At 40.5% G+C, this 25,016-nt stretch overlaps 1 protein-coding gene across 3 annotated transcripts; it reads right to left on the bottom strand.

The window, feature by feature from the left end:
* Window positions 1-5,235: 5,235 nt before the first annotated feature.
* LOC120051059 (myosin-7-like) lies at window positions 5,236-24,255 on the bottom strand. 3 transcript variants are annotated; one of them, XM_038997676.1, is made up of 37 exons: window positions 24,055-24,255; window positions 23,589-23,732; window positions 23,337-23,493; window positions 23,226-23,253; window positions 23,028-23,133; window positions 22,433-22,525; window positions 21,949-22,012; window positions 21,760-21,858; window positions 20,388-20,491; window positions 20,163-20,301; window positions 19,930-20,048; window positions 19,598-19,747; window positions 19,325-19,495; window positions 18,841-19,150; window positions 18,654-18,727; window positions 18,273-18,478; window positions 18,051-18,174; window positions 17,177-17,313; window positions 16,832-17,087; window positions 16,331-16,573; window positions 16,068-16,244; window positions 15,812-15,957; window positions 15,644-15,734; window positions 15,174-15,563; window positions 14,940-15,066; window positions 14,722-14,840; window positions 14,437-14,633; window positions 14,084-14,267; window positions 9,782-9,947; window positions 9,544-9,668; window positions 9,148-9,456; window positions 8,832-9,035; window positions 8,186-8,482; window positions 7,938-8,042; window positions 7,734-7,829; window positions 7,506-7,640; window positions 5,236-5,256 (listed from the first exon to the last, which is right to left on the bottom strand). In XM_038997676.1, the coding sequence occupies exons 1-37, from the start codon at window positions 24,253-24,255 to the stop codon at window positions 5,236-5,238; spliced, it is 5,814 nt and encodes a 1,937-aa protein (XP_038853604.1). The 3 variants fall into 3 exon arrangements, with proteins under 3 accessions (XP_038853604.1, XP_038853605.1, XP_038853606.1); XM_038997677.1 differs by having other exon boundaries at window positions 18,654-18,718; XM_038997678.1 differs by having other exon boundaries at window positions 18,654-18,718; window positions 18,844-19,150.
* Window positions 24,256-25,016: the final 761 nt, after the last annotated feature.

Genomic DNA, 25,016 nt, shown 5'->3' with positions numbered 1-25,016 from the left:
AGTCTGTAATACCAACATGTTTTAAGCAGATCACCATAGTCCCTGTGCCCAAGAACACTAAGGTAAGCTGCCTAAATGACTACCAACCCATAGCACTCACGTCTGTAGCAATGAAGTGCTTGAAAGGCTGGTCATGGCTCACATCAACACCATTATCCCAGAAACCCTAGACCCACTCCAACTTGCATACCGCCCTAACATATCCACAGATGATGCAATCTCTATTGCACTCCACACTACCCTTTCCCACCTGGACAAAAGGAACACCTATGTGAGAATGCTATTCATTGACTACAGCTCAGCGTTCAACACCATAGTGCCCTCAAAGCTCATCAATAAGCTAAGGACCCTTGGACTAAACACCTTCCTCTGCAACTGGATCCTGGACTTCCTGATGGGCCGCCCCCAGGTGTTGAGGGTAGGTAACAACACATCCGCCACACTGATCCTCAACACAGGGGCCCCTCAGGGGTGCGTGCTCAGTCCCCTCCTGTACTCCCTGTTCACTCATGACTGCACAGCCAGGTACGATTCCAACACCATTAAGTTTGCCGATGACACAACAGTGGTAGGCTTGATCACCGACAACAACAAGACAGCCTATAGAGAGGAGGTCAGAGACCTGGCCGTGTGGTGCCAGGACAACAACCTCTCCCTCAACGTGATCAAGACAAAGGAGATGATTGCGGACTACAGGAAATAGAGGACAGAGCACGCCCCCATTCTCATCGACGTGGCTGTAGTAGAGCAGGTTGAGAGCTTCAAGTCCCTTGGTGTCCACATCACCAACAAACTATCATGGTCCAAGCACAACAAGACAGTCGTGAAATGGGCACGACAAAACCTATTCCCCCTCAGTAGACTGAAAAGATTTGGCATGGGTCCTCAGATCCTCAAAAGGTTCTGCTGCACCATCGAGAGCATCCTGACTGGTTGCATCACTGCCTGGTATGGCAACTGCTCGGCCTCCGACCACAAGGCACTACAGAGGGTAGTGCGTATGTCCCAGTACATTACTGGGGCCAAGCTTCCTGCCATCCAGGACCTCTATACCAGGCGGTGTCAGAGTAAGGACCTAAACATTGTCAACAACTCCAGCCACCCTAGTCATAGAATGTTCTCTCTGCTACCGCATGGCAAGCGGTTCCGGAGTGCCATGTCTAGGTCCAAGAGGCTTCTAAACAGCTTATACCCCCAAGCCATTAGGCTCCTGAACATCTAATCAAATGGCTAACCAGACTATTTGCATTGCCCCCCCTGTTTTACACCGCTGTTGCTCTCTGTTGTTATCATCTATGCATAGTCACTTTAATAACATTACCTATGTACATATTACCTCAATTACCTCGACTAACCGGTTCCCCAGCAACATTCACTCTGTACCGGTACCCCCCTGTATATCGTCTCGCTATTGTTATTTTACTGCTGCTCTTTAATTACTTGTTACTTTTATTTCTTATTCTTATTTGTATTTTTTTTAACTGCATTGTTGGTTAGGGGCTCAAGCATTTCACTGTAAGGTCTACACCTGTTGTATTCGGCACATGTGACAAATACATTTTGATTTGATAATGCCCTCGAAGCCGGTGTTTTGAGTATATATTAAGTGTCTAAGAGATAAGAGCTTAGCACACCTGGATAGTACTTTATTTCTTCTGTTTAAAACTCTTCAAGCTCTGTGAAGTTGGTTGTTGATCATTGCTAGACAGCTGTGTCCAAGTCTTGCCATAGATTTTTAATCTGATTTGAGTCAAAACTATAGCTAGGCCACTCAGGAACACTCAATGTCGTCTTGGTAAGCAAATTTTGCCTGTGCTTAGCTCTATTCTGTTTCTTTTATCCTAAAAAAACTCCTTAGTCCTTGCAGGTCACAAGTACACCCATAACAGGATGCAGACCCCCATGCTTGAAATATGAAGAGTGATACTCAGTGATGTGTATTCAGGATTCAGCTTTGCATTCAGGACAAAAAAAGATATATCTTTGCCACGTTTTTTGCAGTATTGCTTTAGTGCTTTTCTTTAGTGCCTGATGTACATTCATCATATCATTGTTATAGTTGTAAATATGTACAGTTGAAGTCGGAAGTTTACATACACTTAGGTTGGAGTCATTAAAACTAGTTTTTCAACCACTACACTAGACACTAGACCACAAGATTATTTCACTTATAATTCACTGTATCCAATTCCAGTGGGTCAGACGTTTACATAAACTAAGTTGACTGTGCCTTTTTAACAGCTTTTAACAGCTAACAGCTCGACATAACCTGAAAGGCCGCTCAGCAAGAAAGAAGCCACTGCTCCAAAACTGCCATAAAAAAGCCAGACTACGGTTTGCAACTGCACATGGGGACAAAGATCGTACTTTTTGGAGAAATGTCCTCTGGTCTGATGAAACAAACAAATAGAACTGTTTGGCCATAATGACCATTGTTATGTTTGGAGGAAAAAGGGGGAGGCTTGCAAGCCGAACAACACCAACCCAACCGTGAAGCGCGGGGGTGCTTTGCTGCAGGAGGGACTGGTGTACTTCACAAAATAGATGGCATCATGAGGGAGGGAAATTATGTGGATATATTGAAGCAACATCTCAAGACATCAGTCAGGAAATTAAAGCGTGGTGGCAAATGGGTCTTCCAAATGGACAATGACCCCAAGCATACTTCCAAAGTTGTGGCAAAATGGCTTAAGGACAACAAAGTCAAGGTATTGGAGTGGCCATCACAAAGCCCCGACCTCAATCCTATAGAAAATTTGTGGGCAGAACTGAAAATGCGTGTGCGAGCAAGGAGGCCTACAAACCTGACTCAAGCATTTCGCTACACTCCCATTAACATCTGCTAACCATGTGTATGTGACAAATCAAATTTGATTTGATTTGAGGAATGGGCCAAAATTCACCCAACTTATTGTGGGAAACTTGTGGAAGGCTACCCGAAACACGTTTGACCCAAGTTAAACAATTTAAATGCTACCAAATACTAACTGGGTGTATGTAAACTAATGACTCACTGGGAATGTGTTGAAAGAAATTAAATCTGAAATTAATCATTCTCTCTCCTATTATTCTGACATTTCACATTCTTAAAATCAAGTGGTGATCCCAACTGACCTAAGACAGGGAATTGTTACTAGGATTAAATGTCAGGAATTGTGAAAACTGAGTTTAAATGTATTTGGCAAAGGTGTATGTAAACTTCCGACTTCAACTGTATATATTATTATTTTAATTGTTTCATTCACTTCTCTTTTTTTGACCTGCGCTGTTGGAGCTCGGAGCTTAAGAATTACACTGCACCCTGCAATTACATTTGCGACTCTGTGCATATGACTAAGAAACTAATCTAAACTATAGAAGTACCTCCCCTACATCAAATACTTGGATGACGCTTTTTTTCTTGACACATCCAATTCTGGAAAGTTTGACCTCTGGTGTAAGAAGAACATCCATGAACATCCAAAGACCTCATCATCAACTTTAGGAAGGTACAATCAGCTCCAGAGACTAGAGCATAGAACAGGTGGAGGAATACAAACAGTACCTCGGCACAATTAAAAACGATGGCGAGTGTAGTAAAAAATGTCAATCCATACTGTATTTGCAAAAGCTAAGAAGGTTGAATGTGAATCAATATGTTTGCAGTCCTTTTTCTAGATGTTTTTTTATTTTTTATTTTTTAGCACTTTTTCTCCCCAATTGGTTGTTACAGTCTTGTCCCATTGCTGCAACTCCCGGATTGACTCGGGAGAGGCGAAGGTCGAGAGCCGTGCGTCCTCCGAAACACAACCCAGCCAAGCCGCACTGCTTCTTGACACAATGCCCACTTAACCCAGAAGCTAGCCGCACCAATGTGTCGGGGAAACACCGTAGACCTGGCGACTGTGTCAGCGTGAATCGCGCCCGGCTCACCACAGGAGTCGCTTGTGCGCGATGGGACAAGAACATCCCTGCTGGCCAAACCCTCCCCTAACATGGATGACGCCGGGCCAATTGTGTGCCGCCCCATGGGTCTCCCGGTCGCGGCCGGCTGTGACAGAGCCTGGACTCGAACCAAGATCTCAGTGCCTTAGACCACTGCGCCACTCGGGAGGCCCCTTTTTATAGATGTTTTATTGAGCTTGTCATCACATTTAGTATAGTTGTCTGGTTTGGCTCGCTCACATGGGCAAATCAGAATAACCTTGAGAGAGTTGTGCTGGTCAGTGAAAAGATTGAAGGGCGTAAAGCTCTCGCAAGAGGGGGAAAGAAATTGCTTTGGATCAAGTACACATCTACTGAATAATCAAATATGTAATAGTACTTCCTTATGGGTGCAGTTTTCAGGTCTTTACCTCTTAAAACCAAGAGAGCCACACTAACAGTTTTTTACCGGCATCAGTATGGCTGTTACTGTACATCTGCTATATGTTTACAATAGTTTTGCAGCAACTGAAGTTCCTTCTGCGAAACATAAAGTGATTCTATTTTATCTGTCTCTTGATTCCTTGTAGGCCTACGTTTTTCCTCAATTTGATGTTACATTTTACTTCTCATCTCTTGCTTATTCCTTTTGCTTTCTTCCCTCTTGCACAGCAGCTAATTTCAAAGTATCTTATCTGATAGTTGTCTCCATGTCTCCTTAACTTTGGATTGAACCTGTATAAGTATTCTTTTAGTAACTGCATACAGTTCAGGTACCCACTTTTATTGTTGTCTGTGTTGTTTTGTCCACTGCTCAGAATCACATAACTGTCATTAAAAATGTCATATTTCTAGTAATGTAAAAATACTAATTATTTTGTATATATCCTGACCATGATGACATTAACTGCCAATTATGCCCTTAGGCCTAGGGCAAGCTAATACTCACAGCACTGAAATTATGAAAGATCCCTTTCAGTATATATGACAACAGATTAACAATTTGATATGATGTGTGTACTAGTGGACAAGTCAATTTCTGTCCAGCATATCACTGGGCCAGGTGATTATTAGTCAATTTGAGATAAATAACCAATTTAGATTATGGAACATTAAATGTCCTTTTCGTTATGGAATTCCTGTTTGTATTGGAATCAACAACAACCCTGATGTCTATACCAGACATGGAAAACCTTTGGCATACAGGTAACATGTTACAAGCAATACACAAAGTGGCAATTTAAATTGACTTTATTCTTATGTTGCATGGAGAATAAAGAAAGACTAAAGCACTACAATCAATAGATTTTCAGAAAGGTCCATCCGAGAGCTTCACTCTTCATCATGTCCTTTCTGTGACAAAGAAGATAAATAAAGGTTGAGAAAATGTGCTTCTGTATTTTCTGAAAAATGTCTTATCAAATACTGTTCTTCATATAAATATTTCCATCAACTGTTCCAATAAATCATTTATTAAAACATTTTTGCTTGCCATAGCACAAAGTGACCACTGAAACCAAGATATGCTTTTGAAATAATGTTTGTAATCCAATTCATATTTGATCCTGTCCTATACAATATAGAAAAACAGTTGTAATGAATAATAGTATGGCTGTTGGATATCAAATACTTACAGAGCTATTGAGGTAGAGGCTGTTGTAATACATGTGGGAATTTACAAATTATAACCAACATAATTATTTTCATTAAAAGAACTGACCTGGGAGCCAGCATCACAACTCTTGGCCTCACTCCTCATCCTTTCCTTTCTGTGACAGAGAAGATGGATGGATTATGAGGACATTTTAATACTACTGTGTAAAGGAAAACATTTTATACTGCCATTTACTGTGTCCTTAAAATATATGATTGGAAACTTAAACAGTATGTGTATGAACATCATGCTGTCCCATACAGATAGTAAACACGTATCTGATTCTCTTTACTGTGTAATAGCCAACACTAAGCTTTTACAAAATGTTTATTGGAGCAATAATGTCCAACTAAAGAATTCAATAAACACTCATATATTTTTCTCTTCAACTACAGTATTACAGAAATGAGTTACAACTGTTAAAGCTGTTTGCCGCACAGATTCAAGGAGTAATCTAAAACAATTCTAGATTTCGCCAAAATTAAAAGGGAACTCCTCTCAAAAATCATTATCAGCTATGTTGGTCCTAGCCTGAGGTATTGAAAAATAAATCCATGACGTCATTCTGACTATTGGCATTCAATCAAAATGTCCCTTGATCTTGTCCTGTATAGTTTTAGAACACAATAGATGGCAGCAAATGAATAAACATACATTGTTATCAATTATGAATAACAATATATATATAATGATATTATGAATAGCACATTTAATGAATATGCCTTAAAGCTTTTCAAATTGGAGGCTTTTTTCATCTACAGTGCCTTGCGAAAGTATTCATACCCCTTGGATTTCTTCATGTTTTATTGTGTTACAAAGTGGAATTCAATTGGATTGAATTGTTTTTAAATTGTCAACAATCTACTCAAAACACTCAGTGATGTCAGTGGAAGATTAAAAAAAAAAAAAAAAAAACTGTTAATACAAATTGGATAACTAAAATATAGTCGTTGCATAAATATCCCGCCCCTTTGTTTAGGCTAGCCTAAATAAATTCAGGAGTAAAATGTGTCTTAACAAATCACATGGACTCACTTTGTGTGAAAAAGGATTGAAATTATGTTATTTATGACTAACCCTTCCTCTATCCCCCATACATACTTCTGTAAGGTCCCTCAGTCAAGTATTACATTTCAAGCACAGATTTAACTACAAAGACCAGGGAGCTTTTAGAAAGCCTCATAAAGAAGGGCAGTGATTGGTAAATGGGTAACAATAACAAATCAGACATTGAATATCTCTTTAACCTTAAGCATGGTCAAGTTAATCCATCTAGACACATCAAAGATGCAGTCGTCCTTCTGAACTGAGCTGCAGGACAGGAATGAAACAGCTCAGTGGTGTCACCATTTGGCCATTGGTGTTTTTTTTAAAGTTAGTGTTCAATGGCTGTGATGGGAAAAAACTGACGATGGATCAACAACATTGTAGTGACTCCACAATAATGACTTAAAAGAAAAATACAAATATACAGAATATAATTAAAACTACAAAACAAAACACAGCAAATGAATATACTTTCTGGCTTAACTTGGCCTAAAATTGCTGCCTAACCATGATCCCCAACATCTTGACAGAACTTGAATAATAAGGAACAGAATAATGGGCTAATATGACACAATCCGGGTGTGTAAAGCTCTTAAAGACTTACCCAAGAAGACTGACAGCTGTAATCGCTGCCAAAGATTTATTGACTTTGGGAGATGAACTCTTCAATTTCTATTAATCTTTGACATTACAGAGTATGTGTAGATTGTATGTGTATTTTGTGCAGATTGTTGACAAAAAATGCAGTTAAATCTATTTTAAATGCACTTGGTAATACAACAAAATGTGAAGAAATCCAAGGGGTATGAATATTTTGCAAGGCACTGTACATTGGGACACTGCAGTATAAGGAAAGTCTGCAAATTATCCTTTAGGATTCTTAAAAAGTAACTTTACTGACCTTGGAGCCGGCATCACGACTCTTGGCTCTCATCTTGTTGACCTGAGACTCAGCAATATCAGCCCTCTCTTCTGCCTCATCCAGTTCATGCTGAATCTTACGGAACTTGCCCAAATTGGAATTGGCTTGTTCTTCCTGTGAACATTTTTAAATATGATTTAAGTTTATAGCAAACAAAACAATTAGAAAATTACAGATATATCAGTTGGATGATAGAAGGTTACTTACAGCCTCCTCTGAAGTTCTCTTGTAGGATTTGACCTTCAGCTGCAGTTTGTCCACCAGGTCCTGCAGGCGGCTCAAATTCTTACGGTCTTCTTCAGTCTGCACCCATAAAAGAAGGGACAAAACAGAGTCATACTGGAGATGTATCTTACATTTCATTCTGAGCATGTTAATGTAATTGTGCATTCTCAAGTTAAAACAATGTACCTGGTAAGTGAGCTCTTTGACGCGTCTCTCATATTTACGGACTCCTTTCACAGAATCACTGCTCCTCCTTTGCTCCAGTTCCACTTCAGTCTCTAGCTCTCTCACCTAGAAAGACATGATCAATGTTAACATACCATTTCCAATTATTTTGTTAGTTACCACTACTTTAATATTGCAGCTAGAAATATGACTAGAAATATGACATGTGACATTGAATTAATAGACGAGATTGTAGCTTAGACACTTACTCTGGCCTCCAGCTTCTGGATCTGCTTCTTGCCACCCTTCATGGCAATTTGTTCAGCTTCATCCAGGCGGTGCTGCAGGTCCTTGATGGTCTGCTCCATGTTCTTTTTCATGCGCTCCAGGTGAGCACTGGTGTCCTGCTCCTTCTTCAGCTCCTCTGCCATCATGGCAGCATCAGTAATGGCCTTCTTGGCCTTTTCCTCAGCATTTCTACACTCCTGCACAGCCTCCTCCACTTCATTCTGAAGCTGGGATGTGTCGCCCTCTAGCTTCTTCTTCTGGCTCAGTAGGCTGGTGTTCTACACATATATAAGACAAATTACTTTTATATTACCTCTACGTACCTCAAGTAGCAGACATTTAAAGATGGAATCCATAGTAGGGGAATCGGCAGCACTGTCCATCCAACCGCCATTGTTATTGTTTTTGTTTTGTTGACAAAGCAGAGGTGAGGAGCGTCACACAACATGGTACAGTACATTTTCTGCTGTTTTATCGTGCTTGCAATGATGTCCAAAGGGAAAAAACGGTGTTTTTCATTTGCAGTAACTTCTTTGTTGTTGTAATATCGCAAACAGACGTGTCAGTTTCACCATTAAGGATTCCAGCTGTAAGGAGAACACAAATTGTAATGTATTACCGACTTACCTGTGAGTGCAGCAGCTGAACTCTCTCACTAACATCCAGCAGTTCCTGCTCAGCCAGTTTGCGGCCTCTCTCAGTCTGCTCCACCAGGGCTCTCAGCTCATCCAGTTCAGCCTGCATCAGGTTGTTGCGTCTCTCCACAATGGCAATGTTCTCCTTCAGGTCGTCATTGCTACGAAGAGCATCATCCAGCTGCAGTTGAGAATCCTGTAGAGAGAATTACTAATTTTACTATATTTATTGTATTGTTTCACAGTGTGGTTTGGCTTTATCTGAAGGCACAAGCAATGCTTTTAATTCAATGGTGTGGAAATAATACCTTCAGATGGGAATGGAGACCTTTAAGTTGCTTCTGGGCCTCGGATGCCTGCCTGTTGGCCTGGCTGAGCTGGATCTCCATCTCATTGAGGTCTCCTTCCATCTTCTTCTTCAGCCTGAGAGCTTCATTCCTGCTGCGAGTCTCTGACTCCAGGGAGCTTTGCAGGGTATCCACAACTCTCTGCTGGTTCCTCTTATTCATCTCCATTTCCTCATCCTTCTCCACCAGCTTCCGTTCAATGTCAGCTTTCACCTGATTGAACTCCAGCTGAGCTCTCAGGATCTTGCCCTCCTCATGCTCTAGGGAGGCCTATGAGAACACAGCCACCAATAGTTTGTAAAATCGTAAAATTAAATGGTGGTACTTTCACTATCTGTAAATGTTTTCTGTTCTCACCTCAGCTTCCTCTAGAGCAGACTGTATCTCTGCCTTCTCCTGCTCCAGCTGTTTACGGATCTTTTCCAGCTCATGGATGCTCTTTCCTCCCTCACCAAGCTGCTCAGTCAGGTCAGAAATTTCCTCTGTGGAAAAATGTAGTTGTACATCAGAATATTTTTGGGATAACTGATCTCTATAACATATGAATATTTTATTTACTAAGTTTTATATAGGCCGTTAGTTATTATGCTCTGACCTTGGAGGTTCTTGTTCTCCCTCTTCATGGTCTCCAGATGATCCAGAGACTCCTCATAAGAGTTCTTGAGTTTGAAGAGCTCAGTGCTGAGAGATCTGGCCTCTTTCTGGGAGCTCTCCAGCTCACTCTGAGACTCCTCAAACTTCTGCTTCCAGTCAGCCAGGACCTGAAAATCATACAGGTATTTTAGGTATTTTGAATGCAGTGTATGATTAAGATGAGATGTACTTTATTGTCCAATAACTTACAGAGAACGAAAATGTGTCTTTATGCTAACAAGCCAACTCCTTGAGACACACAGTGTCTGGAAGCAATGGGTCAGGGGGTTAAGTGCCTTGCTCAAGGCCACGACGGCAGGTGATGGTAGGATGTAGGATGATGCCAGGAATTCTATGGTTTCCAGCTCACTCCGCACCAGGTTTTCTGGTCTGAGGTTGCTAGCTAGATTTTATAACCACTAGACCAGTGGTTCCCAACCTTTTTTGAACCATGTCACACTTTGATGGGATAAAAAATTCTGCAGCCTCCCAAGTGGCGCAGCGGTCTAAGGCACTACATCGCAGTGTTATACGGCATCACTACAGCCTGGGGTTCGATCCCAAGGCTGTAGTGACTGGGAGTCCCATAAGGCGGCACATAATTGGCCCAGCGTCAGGGGAGGGTTTGACCGGGGGGCTTTACTGGGCTCATCCCTATCTAGCGACTCCTTGTGGCGGGCTGAGCGCCTGCAGGCTGACTTCAGTCGTCAGTTGAACGGTGTTTCCTCCGACACATTGCTGCTGCAGGCTTCCGGGTTAAGCGAGCTGGTGTTAAGGAGCGTTGTTTGCGGATCATGTTTCGGAGGACACATAACTCAACCACCGTCTCTCCCGAGCCCGTTGGGGAGTTGCAGCGATGAGACAAGATCGCAATTGGATATCACGAAATTGGGGAGAAAAAGGGGGTAAAAATATATGTATACTGTATATAAAATCTGCAGCACAACAAAAATTGTCCAATTCATTTATTTAGTGGTAATGACCTCCATCTCATCTGATCCATATTGCTAATCATCTATTTTCAATGACAATGTTTTTATTTTTTTTTAAATTGTTTTTTCTTACCCCCTTTTCTCCCCAATTTTCGTGGTATCCAATCGCTAGTAATTACTATCTTGTCTCATCGCTACAACTCCCGTACGGGCTCGGGAGAGACGAAGGTCAAAAGCCATGCGTCCTCCGAAGCACAACCCAACCAAGCCGCACTGCTTCTTAACACAGCGCGCCTCCAACCCGGAAGCCAGCCGCACCAATGTCTCGGAGGAAACACCGTGCACCTGGCCCCCTTGGTTAGCGCGCACTGCGCCCGGCCCGCCACAGGAGTCGCTGGAGCTCGATGAGACAAGGATATCCCTACCGGCCAAACCCTCCCTAACCCGGACGATGCTAGGCCAATTGTGCGTCGCCCCACGGACCTCCCGGTCGCGGCCGGCTGCGACAGACCCTGGGCGCGAACCCAGAGACTCTGGTGGCACAGCTAGCGCTGCGATGCAGTGCTCTAGACCACTGCGCCACCCGGGAGGCCTGACAATGGTTTTTATAGATGAAATTGTGTTTATTTTATCTATTTTCATAGTCCCTTACTCATTATGATTAATTTGCAAGTACCCCTTTAAGAGCTTCCCGCGAATCCATGGTATACATTAATTTTATTTTTTTCCTCTGTACATTAGGTCTTTAGATTAAAATAGGTTTGGGTGAGAGAAGACCGGTTTTTCTGCATTGTAAAGGTGCAACCACGGACACAAAACTATGCTCTGCCTGTTTCTATGGCAGAGGCTATGATACAGAGCTAAGCATAATCAGACTTGCCTTTGCTAATGGTTTCTCACAAGGCGAAGTAAAATGATACAAATGACTTTGTAAATGGATTCAATTGAGATTATTTTTGTAATTGGCCTAAACACAATACCCCGTACTGTCAAAGTGTTATTAGGTTCGTCAAAATCTTTACAATACAAATTCATTAAAAATGAAAAGTTGAAATGTCTTGGGTCAATAAGTATTCAACACGTTGTTATGGCAAGCCAAATAAGTTCAGGAGTAAAAATGTGTATAACAAGTCACATAATAAGTTGCATGGAATCACTCTGTGTGCAATAATAGTGTTTAACAGGATTTTGTTATGACTACCTCATCTCTGTACCCCACACATACAATTATCTGTAAGGTCTCTCAGTCAATTTCAAACATAGATTCAACCACAAAGACCAGGGAGGTTTTCCAATGCCTCGCAAAGAAGTGCACCTATTGGTAGATGGTTAAAAAAAAGTAGACAGAATATCTCTTTGAGCATGGTGAAGTTATTAATTACACTTTGGATTGTGTATCAATACACCCAGTCACTACAAAGATACAGACATCCTTCCTTACACAGTTGCCTGAGAGGAAGGAAACCACTAAGGGATTTCACCATGAGGCCAATGGTGACTTTAAAACAGTCATAGAGTTTAATGGCTGTAATAGGAGAAAACTGACAATGGATCAACAACATTTTAGTTACTCCACAATACTAACCTAATTGGCAGAGTGAAAAGAAGGACGCCTGTACAGAATAAAACACTCCAAAACATGCATGCTGTTTGAAACAAGGTACTAAAGTAATACTGCCAAAAATGTGGCAAAGTAATTACATTTTTGTCCTGAATACAAAGTGTTATGTTTGGGGCAAATCCAATAGAACACAGTACCACTCTCCATATTTCAAGCATAGTGGTGGCTGCATCATGTTATGGATATGCTTATAATCATGAAGGACTGGGGAGTTTTTGGTGGATAAAAATGAAACGGATTGGAACTAAGCACAGGCAAAATCCTAGAGGAAGATGAATTCACCTTTCAGCAGGAAAATAAAACACAAAGCCAAATCTACAAGACATTGAATGTTCCAGAGTGGCCAAGTTACAGTTTTGACTTAAATCTACTTGGAAAATCTATAGCAAGACCTGAAAATGGTTGTCTCACAATGATCAACAACACATTGACAGTGCTTGAAGAATTTTGAAAACAGTAATGGGAAAATGTTGCACATTCCAGGTGTGGAAAGCTCTTAGACTTACCCAGAAAGATTCACAGCTGTAATCCCTGCCAAAGGCGCTTCAACAAAGTATTGACTCAGAGGTCTGAATACTTATTTGAAGGAGATATTTCTGTATTTCATTTTCAATATATTTGCTAACATTTCTAAAATCAAGTTTTCACTTTGTTATTAGACAGTGTGTTGAAGAAGGCGCAACATCGCCTCTTCAACCATGAAATTTGGCTTGGCCTCTAAGACCCTCACAAACTTTTTTAGATGCACAATTGAGAGCATCCTGTCGGACTATATCACTGCCTGGTACGGCAACTACACCACCAACAACCGCAGAAGGTGGTGCGGTCTGCCCAACGCATCACCGGGGGCACACCACCTGCCCTCCAGGACACCTATAGCACCCGGTGTCATAGGAAGGCCAAAAATTTCATCAAGGACGTCAACCACCCGAGCCACGGGCTGTTCCCCCTGCTATCATCCAGAAAGCAAGGTCAGTACAGGTGCATCAAAGCTGGGACCGAGAGACTGAAAAACAGCTTCTATCTCAAGGCCATCAGACTGTTAATTAGCCATCACTAGCCAGCTACCACCCGATTACTCAACCCTGCACCTTAGAGGCTGCTGCCCTATGTACATAGACATGGAATCACTGGTCACTTTAATAATGGAACACTAGTCACTTTAATAATGTTTACATACTGCTTTACTCATTTCATATGTATATACTGTATTATATTCTACTGTATTTGTGTCAATGCCACGCCGACATTGTTCATCCTAATATTTATATATTTCTTAATTCCATTATTTTACTTTTAGATTTGTGTGTATTGTTGTGAATTGTCAGATATTACTGCACTGTTGGAGCTAGCAACATTAGCATTTCGCTACACCCGCAATAACATCTGCTAAATATGTGTATGTGACCAATGAAATTTGATTTAAAGTTTTCACTTTGTTATTATGGGGTATTGTGTGTTGATGGGTGAGAAAAAAAATCTAATTCATCCATTTTGAATTCAGGCTGTAACACAACTAAATGTGGAATAAGTCAAGGGGTACGAATACTTTCTGGAAGCACTGTACTCCCAAGTTTTCCAAAGGACACGTTTATAAGTGAGTGTTCCAAAAACTTACCAGTCGAAAACCACTGCACTAGGCTACCTGCCGCCCCTCATGTACAATAATGAAGGCTAATAGGACTTGTGTATTCCATATGTTTTTTTTTACCTTGTCAAAGTTCCTTTGCTTCTTGTCCAGAGAGGCAGCAGCTGCATTGGATCTCTCCACATCCACCATGAGATCTTCAATCTCATTCTGGAGTCTGTGTTTAGTCTTCTCCAGGGATGAACATTTAGCATTTACAGCTTCCACAGCTTCCTCTGCATCCTGCAGACGCTGAGCCAGCTTCTTCCTAGATTGACATACAGTAGATGAGAAACACATTTCAAAAAAGTTGTTTAATATATAACGGTTGTATAACAGGTAATCCATGTATTATTCATCATGTACATTTGTGTATCGCTCATTCAGCCAAGGTTCAATAGCCTGAAAAGTAAGAGGAAGTAATAAAACATCCTTACTTTGCGTCCTCAAGCTCCTCAGTCTTCTGGATGGCATCAGTTTCATACTTGGTTCTCCACTGAGCCACCTCAGCATTAGCCTTGGACATGCCACGCTGCAGCTCAGACTTGGCCTCCTGCTCCTCCTCATACTGCTCCCTCAACAGATCTGAGTCATGGCGAGCAGACTGCACTGCATGGGCAAGCGCGTTCTTTGCCTGGTAAGGACATTTTAAAAAGGATCTGTAATTATGCCTGATGATAAATGTTGTTGGATAAGGGACTCTGCATTCTTTGTCTAAATACCTTGACTTCCTCCTCCAATTGTCTCTTGAGGTCTTCAATCTGCTGAACGTTGGACTGCTTACCTCTGGTCAGTTGAGAGACCAGAGAGTCTTTCTCCTCCAACTGTCTAGCAAGTTCACCTGTTTTCATGCAATTCAAAATTATTTTCAATGATATTACTTGATCTGGTTATTTTTTGTGGGTGTTCATGTGGATGTCCAGGTTTTTTGTTAATATACCATTCTCAGTTTGAAGCTTTGCTTTCTGCATGGTAAAATCATTGATGGAACGCTGTCCTTCCTCAGCTTTCGTCCTGTATTCACTCATCTGGTCCTCTAGAGTGCGGCACATTTTCTCGAAGTTTGTCTTAAAACAGATTTTTTTAATGACAGAACAGCATCACTAGATTGATTCTTAAAAAGCATGTCAAGAAAAAGCATACATTTTATAGATTGCTCAATGATACCACATACTTTGGACTTGACAATCTGTTCCATGTTGGAGACCACATCGTCCAGCTCCAACCTGAGCTCACTCTTCTCTTTCTCCAGCTTCTGCTTCACTCTCTGAAGGTTGTCAATCTGTTCTCCCAGGTTAGCTACACTGTCAGCATTTTTCTTCCTCAGAGTGGCAGCTGTAGCCTCATGCTGCAGGGTAGCCTCTTCAAGGTCTCTGCGCACCTTCTGGAACTCAGCCTCCCTCTTCTTGTTCATCTCAATCTGGGCAGCAGTGGCTCCACCAGCCTCCTCCAGCCTCTCACTGATCTCTTCTAGCTCTCTGGCCAAGTCTGCCCTCTGTTTCTCCACCTTGGCACGGGCAGCTCTTTCAGCCTCCAGCTCTTCCTCTAATTCTTCAATGCGGGCCTGAAATGGTAGGAATTCAATTTATCTAGTAAAAATGTTACTTTAACAAGTAAAGCATTTCAACAATTTTCTCAAATTACCTGCAGCTCCTTCAGTTTCTTCTGGAGCTGGACACCCAAGGCTTGCTCATCCTCAATCTTGCTGTTCAGTTGGCTCATCTCAAAGTCCTTCCTGTTGAGAAGAATATGATTTTTTTGTGTTTGCTATTGAATAATACTTTGAAAGCACTTTTTGACCTGTGATCCTACTTCTTCATTCTCTCCTCCATCTGCTGCTTGTCATTCTCCAGGTCCATTAGGCTCTCCTGGGTCAACTTCAAGTCTCCCTCCAGCTTTCTCTTGGCTCTCTCAAGGTCCATTCTCACCTTCTTCTCTTGCTCCAGAGACCCTTCAAGCTGATAAAACATATATTGAACAATAGTCAGAGTAACCATTTTACTGTAGCCAATTTGTTTGATATAACTTATTTTGCTGTCATTTTTATGAATTCCTATTTGATACTCACATCATCAACTTGCTGTTCCAGTTTGGCTTTGGCCTTGGTCAGCGTGTTGACTTTGTCCTCCTCACTCTGCAGATCATCCAGCGTTTGCTGATGAGCCTCCTGCAGAGCCTTCTTCTCCTTGGTCAGCTTGGCAATAATTTCATCCAGAGCTGCCATCTCCTCAGTCAGGTTTTTAACCTAAGGAAACAGAACATTGTCATTACACTTCCTCCAAACGTATTAATTTGAGTTTTAACAACACAGTAATAAAGAAAAGTGTTGACCTTGTTCTCTGTGGCATGCTTTTCCTTTTCCACTTTAGCCAGAGTGAGCTCCAGATCATCAATGTCCTTCTTGAGTTCTGAGCACTCATCCTCCAGCTTCCTCTTCTTAGCAGTTAGCTCTGAATTCATCTCCTCCTCATCCTCCAGTCTTTCTGTCAGCTCTTTTGCTTTGGCCTCAAGCTGGATTTTGCTTTTGATCAGACCTTCACATCTCTCTTCAGCATCAACAATAGTGTCTTCTTGCTGTCAATGTGTCAATATATTGTAAGTATGTCATATTCTCCAATGCTCAGAAGTTTGTTTGGAGGCAAAATATTTGGACGCTACAAATGATTGACAAATGCTCCACTGATTGTACGTATCTATTTAGAAAATCATGTCTCTTTTCTCTCTGTTTTTCCATTTCTCTTGTTAGCTCTTAGCTAAAAGCGAACTAGAAAGGCCATTTTGACCAAAGATGTGACTGCAGAAAGTAACTGTAGTGCAGTTAAAGTTACTCACAGTTTGGACAGCGAGCTGCAGGTCATTCTTCTCTTGGAGAAGGGAGACCATCTTCTCTTCCAGCTCCTTTCTACGGGCTTCAGATTTAGCATAAGCCTCTTTAAGCTTCAGGAATTCTTCCTTCATGTTGGCCATCTCCTTCTCAGTCTCTGCTGACTTCAGCAGAGGTTTGATCTTGAAGAACATCTTCATCCAGGGCCAATTCTTGACACCCATGAAGGCACGAATGTTCCATTGGATCACAAGCAAGGCATCCCTGCAACATTTTTATAAAATATGGTTAATACAATCGTTCCTCACCCCTAACATATCCTCTGCAAAATTTTAAGATAATCTAATTTATACCTGCGGTCAACCATTTTCTGGAACTCAATTCTAGCAAGTAGACCACGTGATCGGGCCTGGAAGCCAGTGATGATAAGAGCGAGACGATCGTCTCTCATCTCCTCAAGTAGACCCAGGAGACCAGCCTTGAAGAATACCTGAAGATACACAAAGGTCATAATGTGGTGCTTGGATCGTCTTGTATTTGGTGGGATTGTATTTTTCTGACAGTTGACTATAAATCATTTGATTGTGGTACCCCCCAGATTTACAAAACGTGGCAGTCATGTTTAGATTGCTGATTTCTTGCTTCTGTAATGAGCAATTGATTTTATAACTTCAGACCCAGCATGTTGACCAAGAGTTACTAAATTTGGCAAGGTCTTTAAAAATAGAAAGTCCATCTCAAACGGTTTGGCCATTATGCTTTTAATTGCTTACTGTAGATCTGGATCTACTACATTGTGGCCCTATACCAAGTATAAATGTGTATTTCTTGACTTGACCCATTTGCCCAAGAGACAGATGACATGAGATAAGCATTATCAGTTGTATATTAGCAGTTATTTCAAGAGTGGTTAATGGCCAACAAGCTGCATAATCCATAAACTAAAAGTAAAGCTATCATGCTTGTTAAAAAAATATATAGTTTTCAACAACCATATTAATAGATTGCTTTTTATAAATAAAGTTTTGTCTGAAAATGCTGTTTGAGGTCCTTTCCTTAGTAGGTGACGTCAAGACTTCAGCTTGTGAGAGAAGAGGGACTCAGGATAATTGACGATTTTCACACTAGAATTATCATTTGGATGGGCGTTCAAGTGGATATTTCTGAGTCGTATGTGGTAAATTCCCACTTCCCACTTGATTACGAACGCACAATTAGAGAATTTACCTTAGTGTGTCCTAATCTGTACTGGGTGTGGTCAATATCCAAAGAGCCCAGCAGTTTTTCTGATGCCTTCATGTTGTCCATGAACTGACCCTCAGGGACAGCTTTTGGATTGAGGATGCGGTATCTGAATTTAAATTAGGAAACAATTATCTTCAAAAATGGAACACCTGAATAGGTAAACAGTTGAATTTATTTTGATAAGGAAATTAATCATTATTTTACCTTTGTTTGAAGTCAGCATACAGGATTCTGTTGGGGAAGCCCTTTCTGCAGATCCTGATGCCTTCTAGCACACCGTTACAGCGCAGCTGGTGCATGACCAGAGGATTCTCCATGGCCCCAGGAGTCTTGGTCTCGTTGGGGATGATGCAACGCACAAAATGGGGGTGAGTAGACCTCAAATTGGTCATGAGTTTACCCAAGTTCTCCTGTGAGTATGACAAATGTAGAATTTTCCATCGGTGAATGAGTCTCCAAGTACCTCACGAGTCACCACAGCATTTAATGCTAACATGCCAATCCACAACATACTGGCATCTCAAGTATAGTGCAAATATAATACATTTGTTAATTATACATATGTTGATTTAAGCTCAGATTTACCCTGTGCAATGCAGACACAGTCTGGAAGGAAGAGCCTTTCTTCTTTTTTCCTCCAGCCGCTTTTTCTTCAGGTGCTGTATGATAATGAAATAACTATTCAAATATACTATTTTTACTACTATGATATACTGTGGATTGTTATTTATTTGAATGTGTTGTAGTCTTTGCAGATATAAACACATAGTACCACCTTCTGCACCAGCATAGTTTGCAAACAGGTTTGCCAGGAACTTAAGACTTGACTTCTGGAACAGTCCGACCACAGTCTCATTCAGCGGGTCCTTGTTCTTCACCAGCCAGTTACCAATGTTGTAGTCAACAATGCCAGCATAGTGAACCATGGAGAAATGGGCCTCTGGTTTACCCTTAACAATCCTAGGCTTCTGGAAGCATGCATTTTTGCCAAGATGCGTATCATACAGCTTAGCTTTGAATGTATTATCACTGGCCTTAGGGAACATGCACTCCTCTTCAAGGATGGACATGATACCCATGGGCTAGTGGAAGGAATGAATGAAAATAAATTAATGTTAAGGGAAAAGCATAGTGAATAAATATCAGAATAATTTGTCATGGAAGCACATTTATGAAGACTGTCCTTGTAATGTTTGAAATCTCAAAGATTACTTAGGATACATCATATAAACTACTGCACAACTGAAGACACCAACCCTTTCAATGAGGTCAATGCAGGCAGCCAAGTCCATGCCAAAGTCAATGAACTCCCAGACGATGCCCTCTTTCTTATACTCTTCCTGCTCCAGCACAAACATGTGGTGGTTGAAGAACTGCTGCAGCTTCTCATTAGTGAAGTTGATGCACAGCTGCTCAAATGTGTTGAACTGAAATAGAAGTTCACAGTTACTTTATCTTGTCAGCTGTAATTTTGTAGATGAATCGTTTTATGATGTGTCCTTTTTATCAAATTTACATCAAACACTCACCTCAAAGATCTCAAAGCCAGCAATGTCTAGCACACCAATGTAGTGCTGGCGAGCATTCTTAGTGTCCAGAGTAAGATTGATTCTTATCACCATCCAGAGGAACATGTTCTCGTAAATTTTCTTTGCCAGTGCACCAACAGCGTAGTAGACCTACAAAATATTGAGAGAAGAAAATACCTCAACATAAACACAAAGGATAGTTTCCAAGACACCGATCGACCTAGTCCTGGACCAAAAAAGCATGTTCAATCGGGAATTACAGGTATGAACATCTTAGCAACTTTATAGACAAGTTTCATGCTCAATATTATGAATTTTTTTGGGAGACTCACCTGGTTGACATTCTGACCTTTGGTGACCCACTCATTTCCAACCTTGACCCTTGGGTTACACAAGCCCTTGACCATGTCAGCAGAGTTGAGGCACATCAGATATGCTGCTTTGTCAAGATCTAGAAAGGCAAAGTTTTATGATTGGAAGAGGCAATCTAACTGATTTTAGATTTTCAGATTTTTCAGATACTACTTTATAATGAAGTGAAAGGTTTTAAATCTTCAGCACTCACCCTCAGTGCCATCTGCCTCTGCTTGCTCCTCCCGCTGCTTATTCTTGAACTTCATGTTGCCGTAGTGCATGATGGCACCAACCAGCTTATACATGCCATTCTTCTCCTCTTGGGAGAAGCCCAGCACATCAAAGGCATCCTAGTCCCAAATTAAAGGTAATTGTTTTGCACTGGAGAAGGGATGGGACTATTATATCATATACAGTATATAGATATATTACTCACATCAGTAGCCATTAGCTCATCTGAATCATTAATGGAAGTTACAGCAATCTCTCCTTGGGAGATGAAGGCATAGTCATAGGGATTGCTGGTGATGAGTAGCATCTCTGAAAAGAATTGAACAGCACAGTATAATTTCTGTTGATGCTGTGGTATAGGTCATAACATAATATAATCAGTATGTGGATTGGGGTCAATTAGAAAATTGGCATTGTTTTTAAAACAAGTCATTTTATAAATAGACAGGTCAACAAATTAGCCCTAATCAAGTTTCAAAAACTGCAGCTGGAGATTGTTTTGTGTGTATTGAGTATTAGTGTTGTGTGCTTAAATTTTTTTTTAAATAATTGCACCTTTCTCGTGGACAAAGAAAATGTTAAAAATCACACTATATTGTTTTGTGAGGTTTACAGTGGGGGGATGGGGGTAACGTAAACTCACGTAAACTCGTACATCACCTTGGTCCGTACAATTGCTCTTATTTTAGCGCCCCAAAAACGTAATATTTCCAGATCAACTGTAATGTCAATACCATTGTAAAGCACAATTTCTCCCCTTTCCAACAGAATCAATTATATGACCTAAACGCTGCCCGTTTCTGCATAATTCAAGCAGGCAATGAGCCCCGTCGGGTCTTTTTTTTAATGGCGGGTGGGGAAGCGAAACTAATGCGTGATAGTGAGAAGGAGAGATGTTGTGTGGGAAAATTGCTTTTTTTCACTCGATCTGTCCAACTTATCACCTTATCGCCTCTAAAATGTAAATTAAACACTATAAAGAGTTTATATAATGTGTCATTACATACCTATTTGAAGGTTTGTGTCGAATTCGAATCGGGTTTTTAGGGTGGTGCTAAAGTGATCTTAGAAGTAAACAGCGGCTTTGAGAATGATGATCGCATGCAATGATGACGCAAAAAAATGACTAGGTATCCCCCCCTTACCCCTGTCACTGTCCATTTCTTGTTTTTAAACGATGAGAGAAGTGCTACACCTGGTGGAGAGAGATTGTAAGACAGAAATAGTTGCTTTATGCGTGCTGTACGTTACGACATGACACGTCACAATGTAACGGAGGGTCCGTTTTTTCAACTTTCCTCCAATACTATAGAGCCATTACCATGTCGATCAACGCTTGAATAGAAACCTAGTTCACACCCCCGATTTTGAAGTCAACACAGTCGCTACAATCCCATTAGTTTTCTTTGTAGACTCGTTTGAATGTTGCGGTTGCGCACATTTGTACGGAATGGGGTGAGTTTACGTTAGCACACTGCCTGGGCTGGCTGTGTTGCACCATAAGAATTTAATTGGATTTCATCAGAAAGGTTCAGTTTAATCCAGAATCGACCTCAGTTTGATGACTTAATACTCACCCAGAAGTTCTGGTTTTTGTTGTGACAGGATCTGGTAGAAGATGTGATAGTCTCTCTCAGCCTTGAGCTGGAAAGTGACCCGTGACTTCTCCAGAAGATCTGATCAGTATGGAAAAGTGCTTTTGGTATTAATGTGTTTCCTGTCAAAGAGATCTGTTCAAGCCTGGGCAAATTTAGTATTGTACTCACAAGTCTCAATGTCAGCAGATGAAAGCTTCCCAGTGACTCCAAAATGAATTCGGATGAATTTACCCTGTAAGTTATTGTCAAAGCAGAAATTAATAAGCACATTACATCTGGGTTCAAGTAGTATTTGTTTTCTTTTTGAATAGCTTAGTAGGTGCGCATGATTGAGCTTGCATGGTGTAATGGAACTGATGGAATAGTCCTACAAGTTTAAATTCCCCCTATCGGGTTCTCTAGGCAAGCTCAATCAAACACTCAATTAAACCCAGCTTTGTTGCACACATACATATTTGATATGATCTACAGTCCCAAAAGGGAAGATTAGCTGATGACCTGAGAAAGATTAGCTGACGTCATGACATCAACTAATTATATCCTGATAAAATCCAGATCCTACTAAAATTCAAACACAGAAGATAACAGAAAAGATTAACATGTATGATAAGATTTAAATGATATTTGACAAACAAACAAAGACCAAACTTACAAATCGGGAGGAGTTGTCATTCCTGATGGTCTTGGCATTACCAAAAGCCTCCAGGGCAGGATTGGCCTGGATGATTTGATCCTCCAGGGTCCCCTACAACCCAACAACCACACAGTGTTAAAATTATGCAATAAAGATCTGTATGAAATATTTTGTTAACACATTCAGCCATGAAAAATGTTGGGGGCGTGGCAAATGGTGCGGTTTTAGAGTTTCAAAGCAAATATTCTGCAATTCTGTACATTTTGCCATGGGGCTGAGAATATTATTTTTCATTTTTAAAGTTAATTTCCTTCAATAATTCTACACATTATGACATGGCTTATACCTTGTTCTTATGCAATCTGAGTGACTCAAACATTATAACATTTTGGGAATTTTAAATTCTCCCTGACTATTTAATTTTTAATTGAGTGATTGTTAGTTCTCAAAGATGATCTTATTTAAAATATTTTGATCCATTATCTTTTCTATATACTTATCTGGTTTTAGTCATTTAAGTTTACACTGAAAACGTTTTTACCATCCCCACATTTTTTTCAAAAAAGTATTATTAATATTAAAAAGTATATAAATGTTTTGCATTCTATTTGACCTTTTTTTCATCAGATGCACTTTTCTTTCCGCCAACAGCAGCAATGCTGGCGAAATACTGGATGACTCTCTTGGTGTTCACAGTCTTTCCAGCACCGGATTCTCCACTGGGATTTAAAAATACAAATGTTGACCTATCAGAATTTCTCTTAATTTCAAATAGTCTCAAATGGATATAGCCTTTGGTTGATGTACTTACGTGATAAGGACAGACTGATTTTCCCTGTCTGTTGAAAGAAAACAGACAGTAAATTTGTCATTTTCCAAATGTAATTTTTCATGTCAATGTAAATGAAAAGTTATATTTTACCTGACAACATGTACTGGTAAGCATTGTCAGAAATGGAGAAGATGTGAGGTGGAGCTTCACTCCTCTTCTTGCCTCTGTATGCATTGACAACAGACTGATCGTACACTGGCAGCCACTTGTATGGGTTGACAGTGACACAGAACAGCCCTGAGTAGGTCTGTGGAAGACAAGGGGGATACCGCAGATTTAGTTTCATTCATTTGAATTAATACTTGATTTATTGGAGATATTAGCAGACATGTCATTACTTACATAGATCATCCAGGCTGCGTAACGCTCTTTGAGGTTAAACAGCACAGCGGGCTCGTGCAGGAAGGTGAACATCGCCATGTCCTCAATTTTATCAAACTTTGGCGGGTTCTGGGGGTGGACGTCGTCCTCCTTCACAGTAACAGTCTGAAAGAAGAGCAAATTCAATTGTTTTGTTCAATTTTTAAGGTGTAGAGACAAATCCTAACTTGAGATCGATTACACACAGTGTTGAATTTTCGCAAATTATACATTTACATGTAATGCCTGATTTGCTTGAAAGTTATATGTCATGTTAGGATTCTGCTTTTTTTTATTTTCTCTTGTGAGAATAATTTTAATAGTAAACATTAAAAACACATAACTCAATTCAGTTTATAATTAATAGTTCATCAATCATAGAGTTACCGTAGTAGAAAAATGTATTATCTTATGATTTTCCAGAAATGTTTTTCACCAAACTATTTACCTTTCCAAACTCCGTATCAGCGGTGACTTTAGCCCCATCTCTGCTGGTGATTGTGGCCTTGACGTACTCAACCTCAGGGTCAGGCACATAGCACTCTCTCTTTATGTCAAAGGGTCTAGTCTGGCATTCCATACGCTCCTTGTCTGACTTACGCAGATAGGACGCTGCGGCGCCAAACTCTGCCATCAAACTGTCCCCCATTTTTTATTCTGTAAAGGCAGGAACAGAGCATTGAATGAGTATGTACATATTACGTACAGTACAAGGTGCAGACCCAAACACTGTCATCAATGCGGCCCCCATTCTTAAATCGATGCAGGTATTTGTGTATCTATTATTATTAGGTTCAATTATCAATTACATTTATTTCAATCAAATGTATTTTTAAAGCCCTTTTTACATGAGCCGATGTCACAAAGTGCTATACAGAAACCCAGCCGAAAACCCCAAACAGCAAGCAATGCATATGTAGAAGCAGATGTAGCATAACTTCCCGATTTACATGTGGCTGTCCTCTCACTGTTGCAATGGTTTGTTGTATGCTAGGATTCTCATGACAAACATTTCTCAAACTTAAGAAAGAACAACCATTTCGATCTTCATACTTTACAGTATTTTTTACAATATGAACCACATTTTGATAGTTTTACATTTTATTCTGTTAATGACAAAGGGAACCGTGCATATTGTGGTAATAACCTAATATCAGTGTAAAGCACTAATATTAAATAATATTAAATACATCAACAACTTTAGGGCTCCAGGGCTGTACTTCACTTCTCTCTGGTACCATTTTTGGAATGCATAATGTAAATAAAACATTTGATCCCAAACATTTTCCACCAAAGACCTAAGTTAATTGGAAAATGGTATACTGGTATTACTACTGTATGTATACATGTGTATTGTATATGAGTAGTATATTGTATCATAGCATAATGGTCATGGCGGAACAATAGAAC

This window comes from Salvelinus namaycush, chromosome 7, assembly GCF_016432855.1.
Source record: "Salvelinus namaycush isolate Seneca chromosome 7, SaNama_1.0, whole genome shotgun sequence".
In the NCBI taxonomy this organism is placed as follows: domain Eukaryota; kingdom Metazoa; phylum Chordata; class Actinopteri; order Salmoniformes; family Salmonidae; genus Salvelinus; species Salvelinus namaycush.
The sequence above is the reverse complement of the archived record's forward strand: the minus strand, read 5'-3'. Positions and strand labels throughout refer to the sequence as shown.

What these genes read in the sequence shown, in the direction of transcription:
- LOC120051059 (XM_038997676.1), bottom strand. Translation starts at nt 24,255, where the DNA reads ATGGGGGACAGTTTGATGGCAGAGTTTGGCGCCGCAGCGTCCTATCTG. An exon ending in CTGATACGGAGTTTGGAAAG is followed by an intron (nt 23,733 to 24,054) that starts GTAAATAGTTTG and finishes CTCTTCTTTCAG; the next exon opens with ACTGTTACTGTGAAGGAGGA. An exon ending in AGAGGCAGATGGCACTGAGG is followed by an intron (nt 20,049 to 20,162) that starts GTGAGTGCTGAA and finishes TTGCCTTTCTAG; the next exon opens with ATCTTGACAAAGCAGCATAT.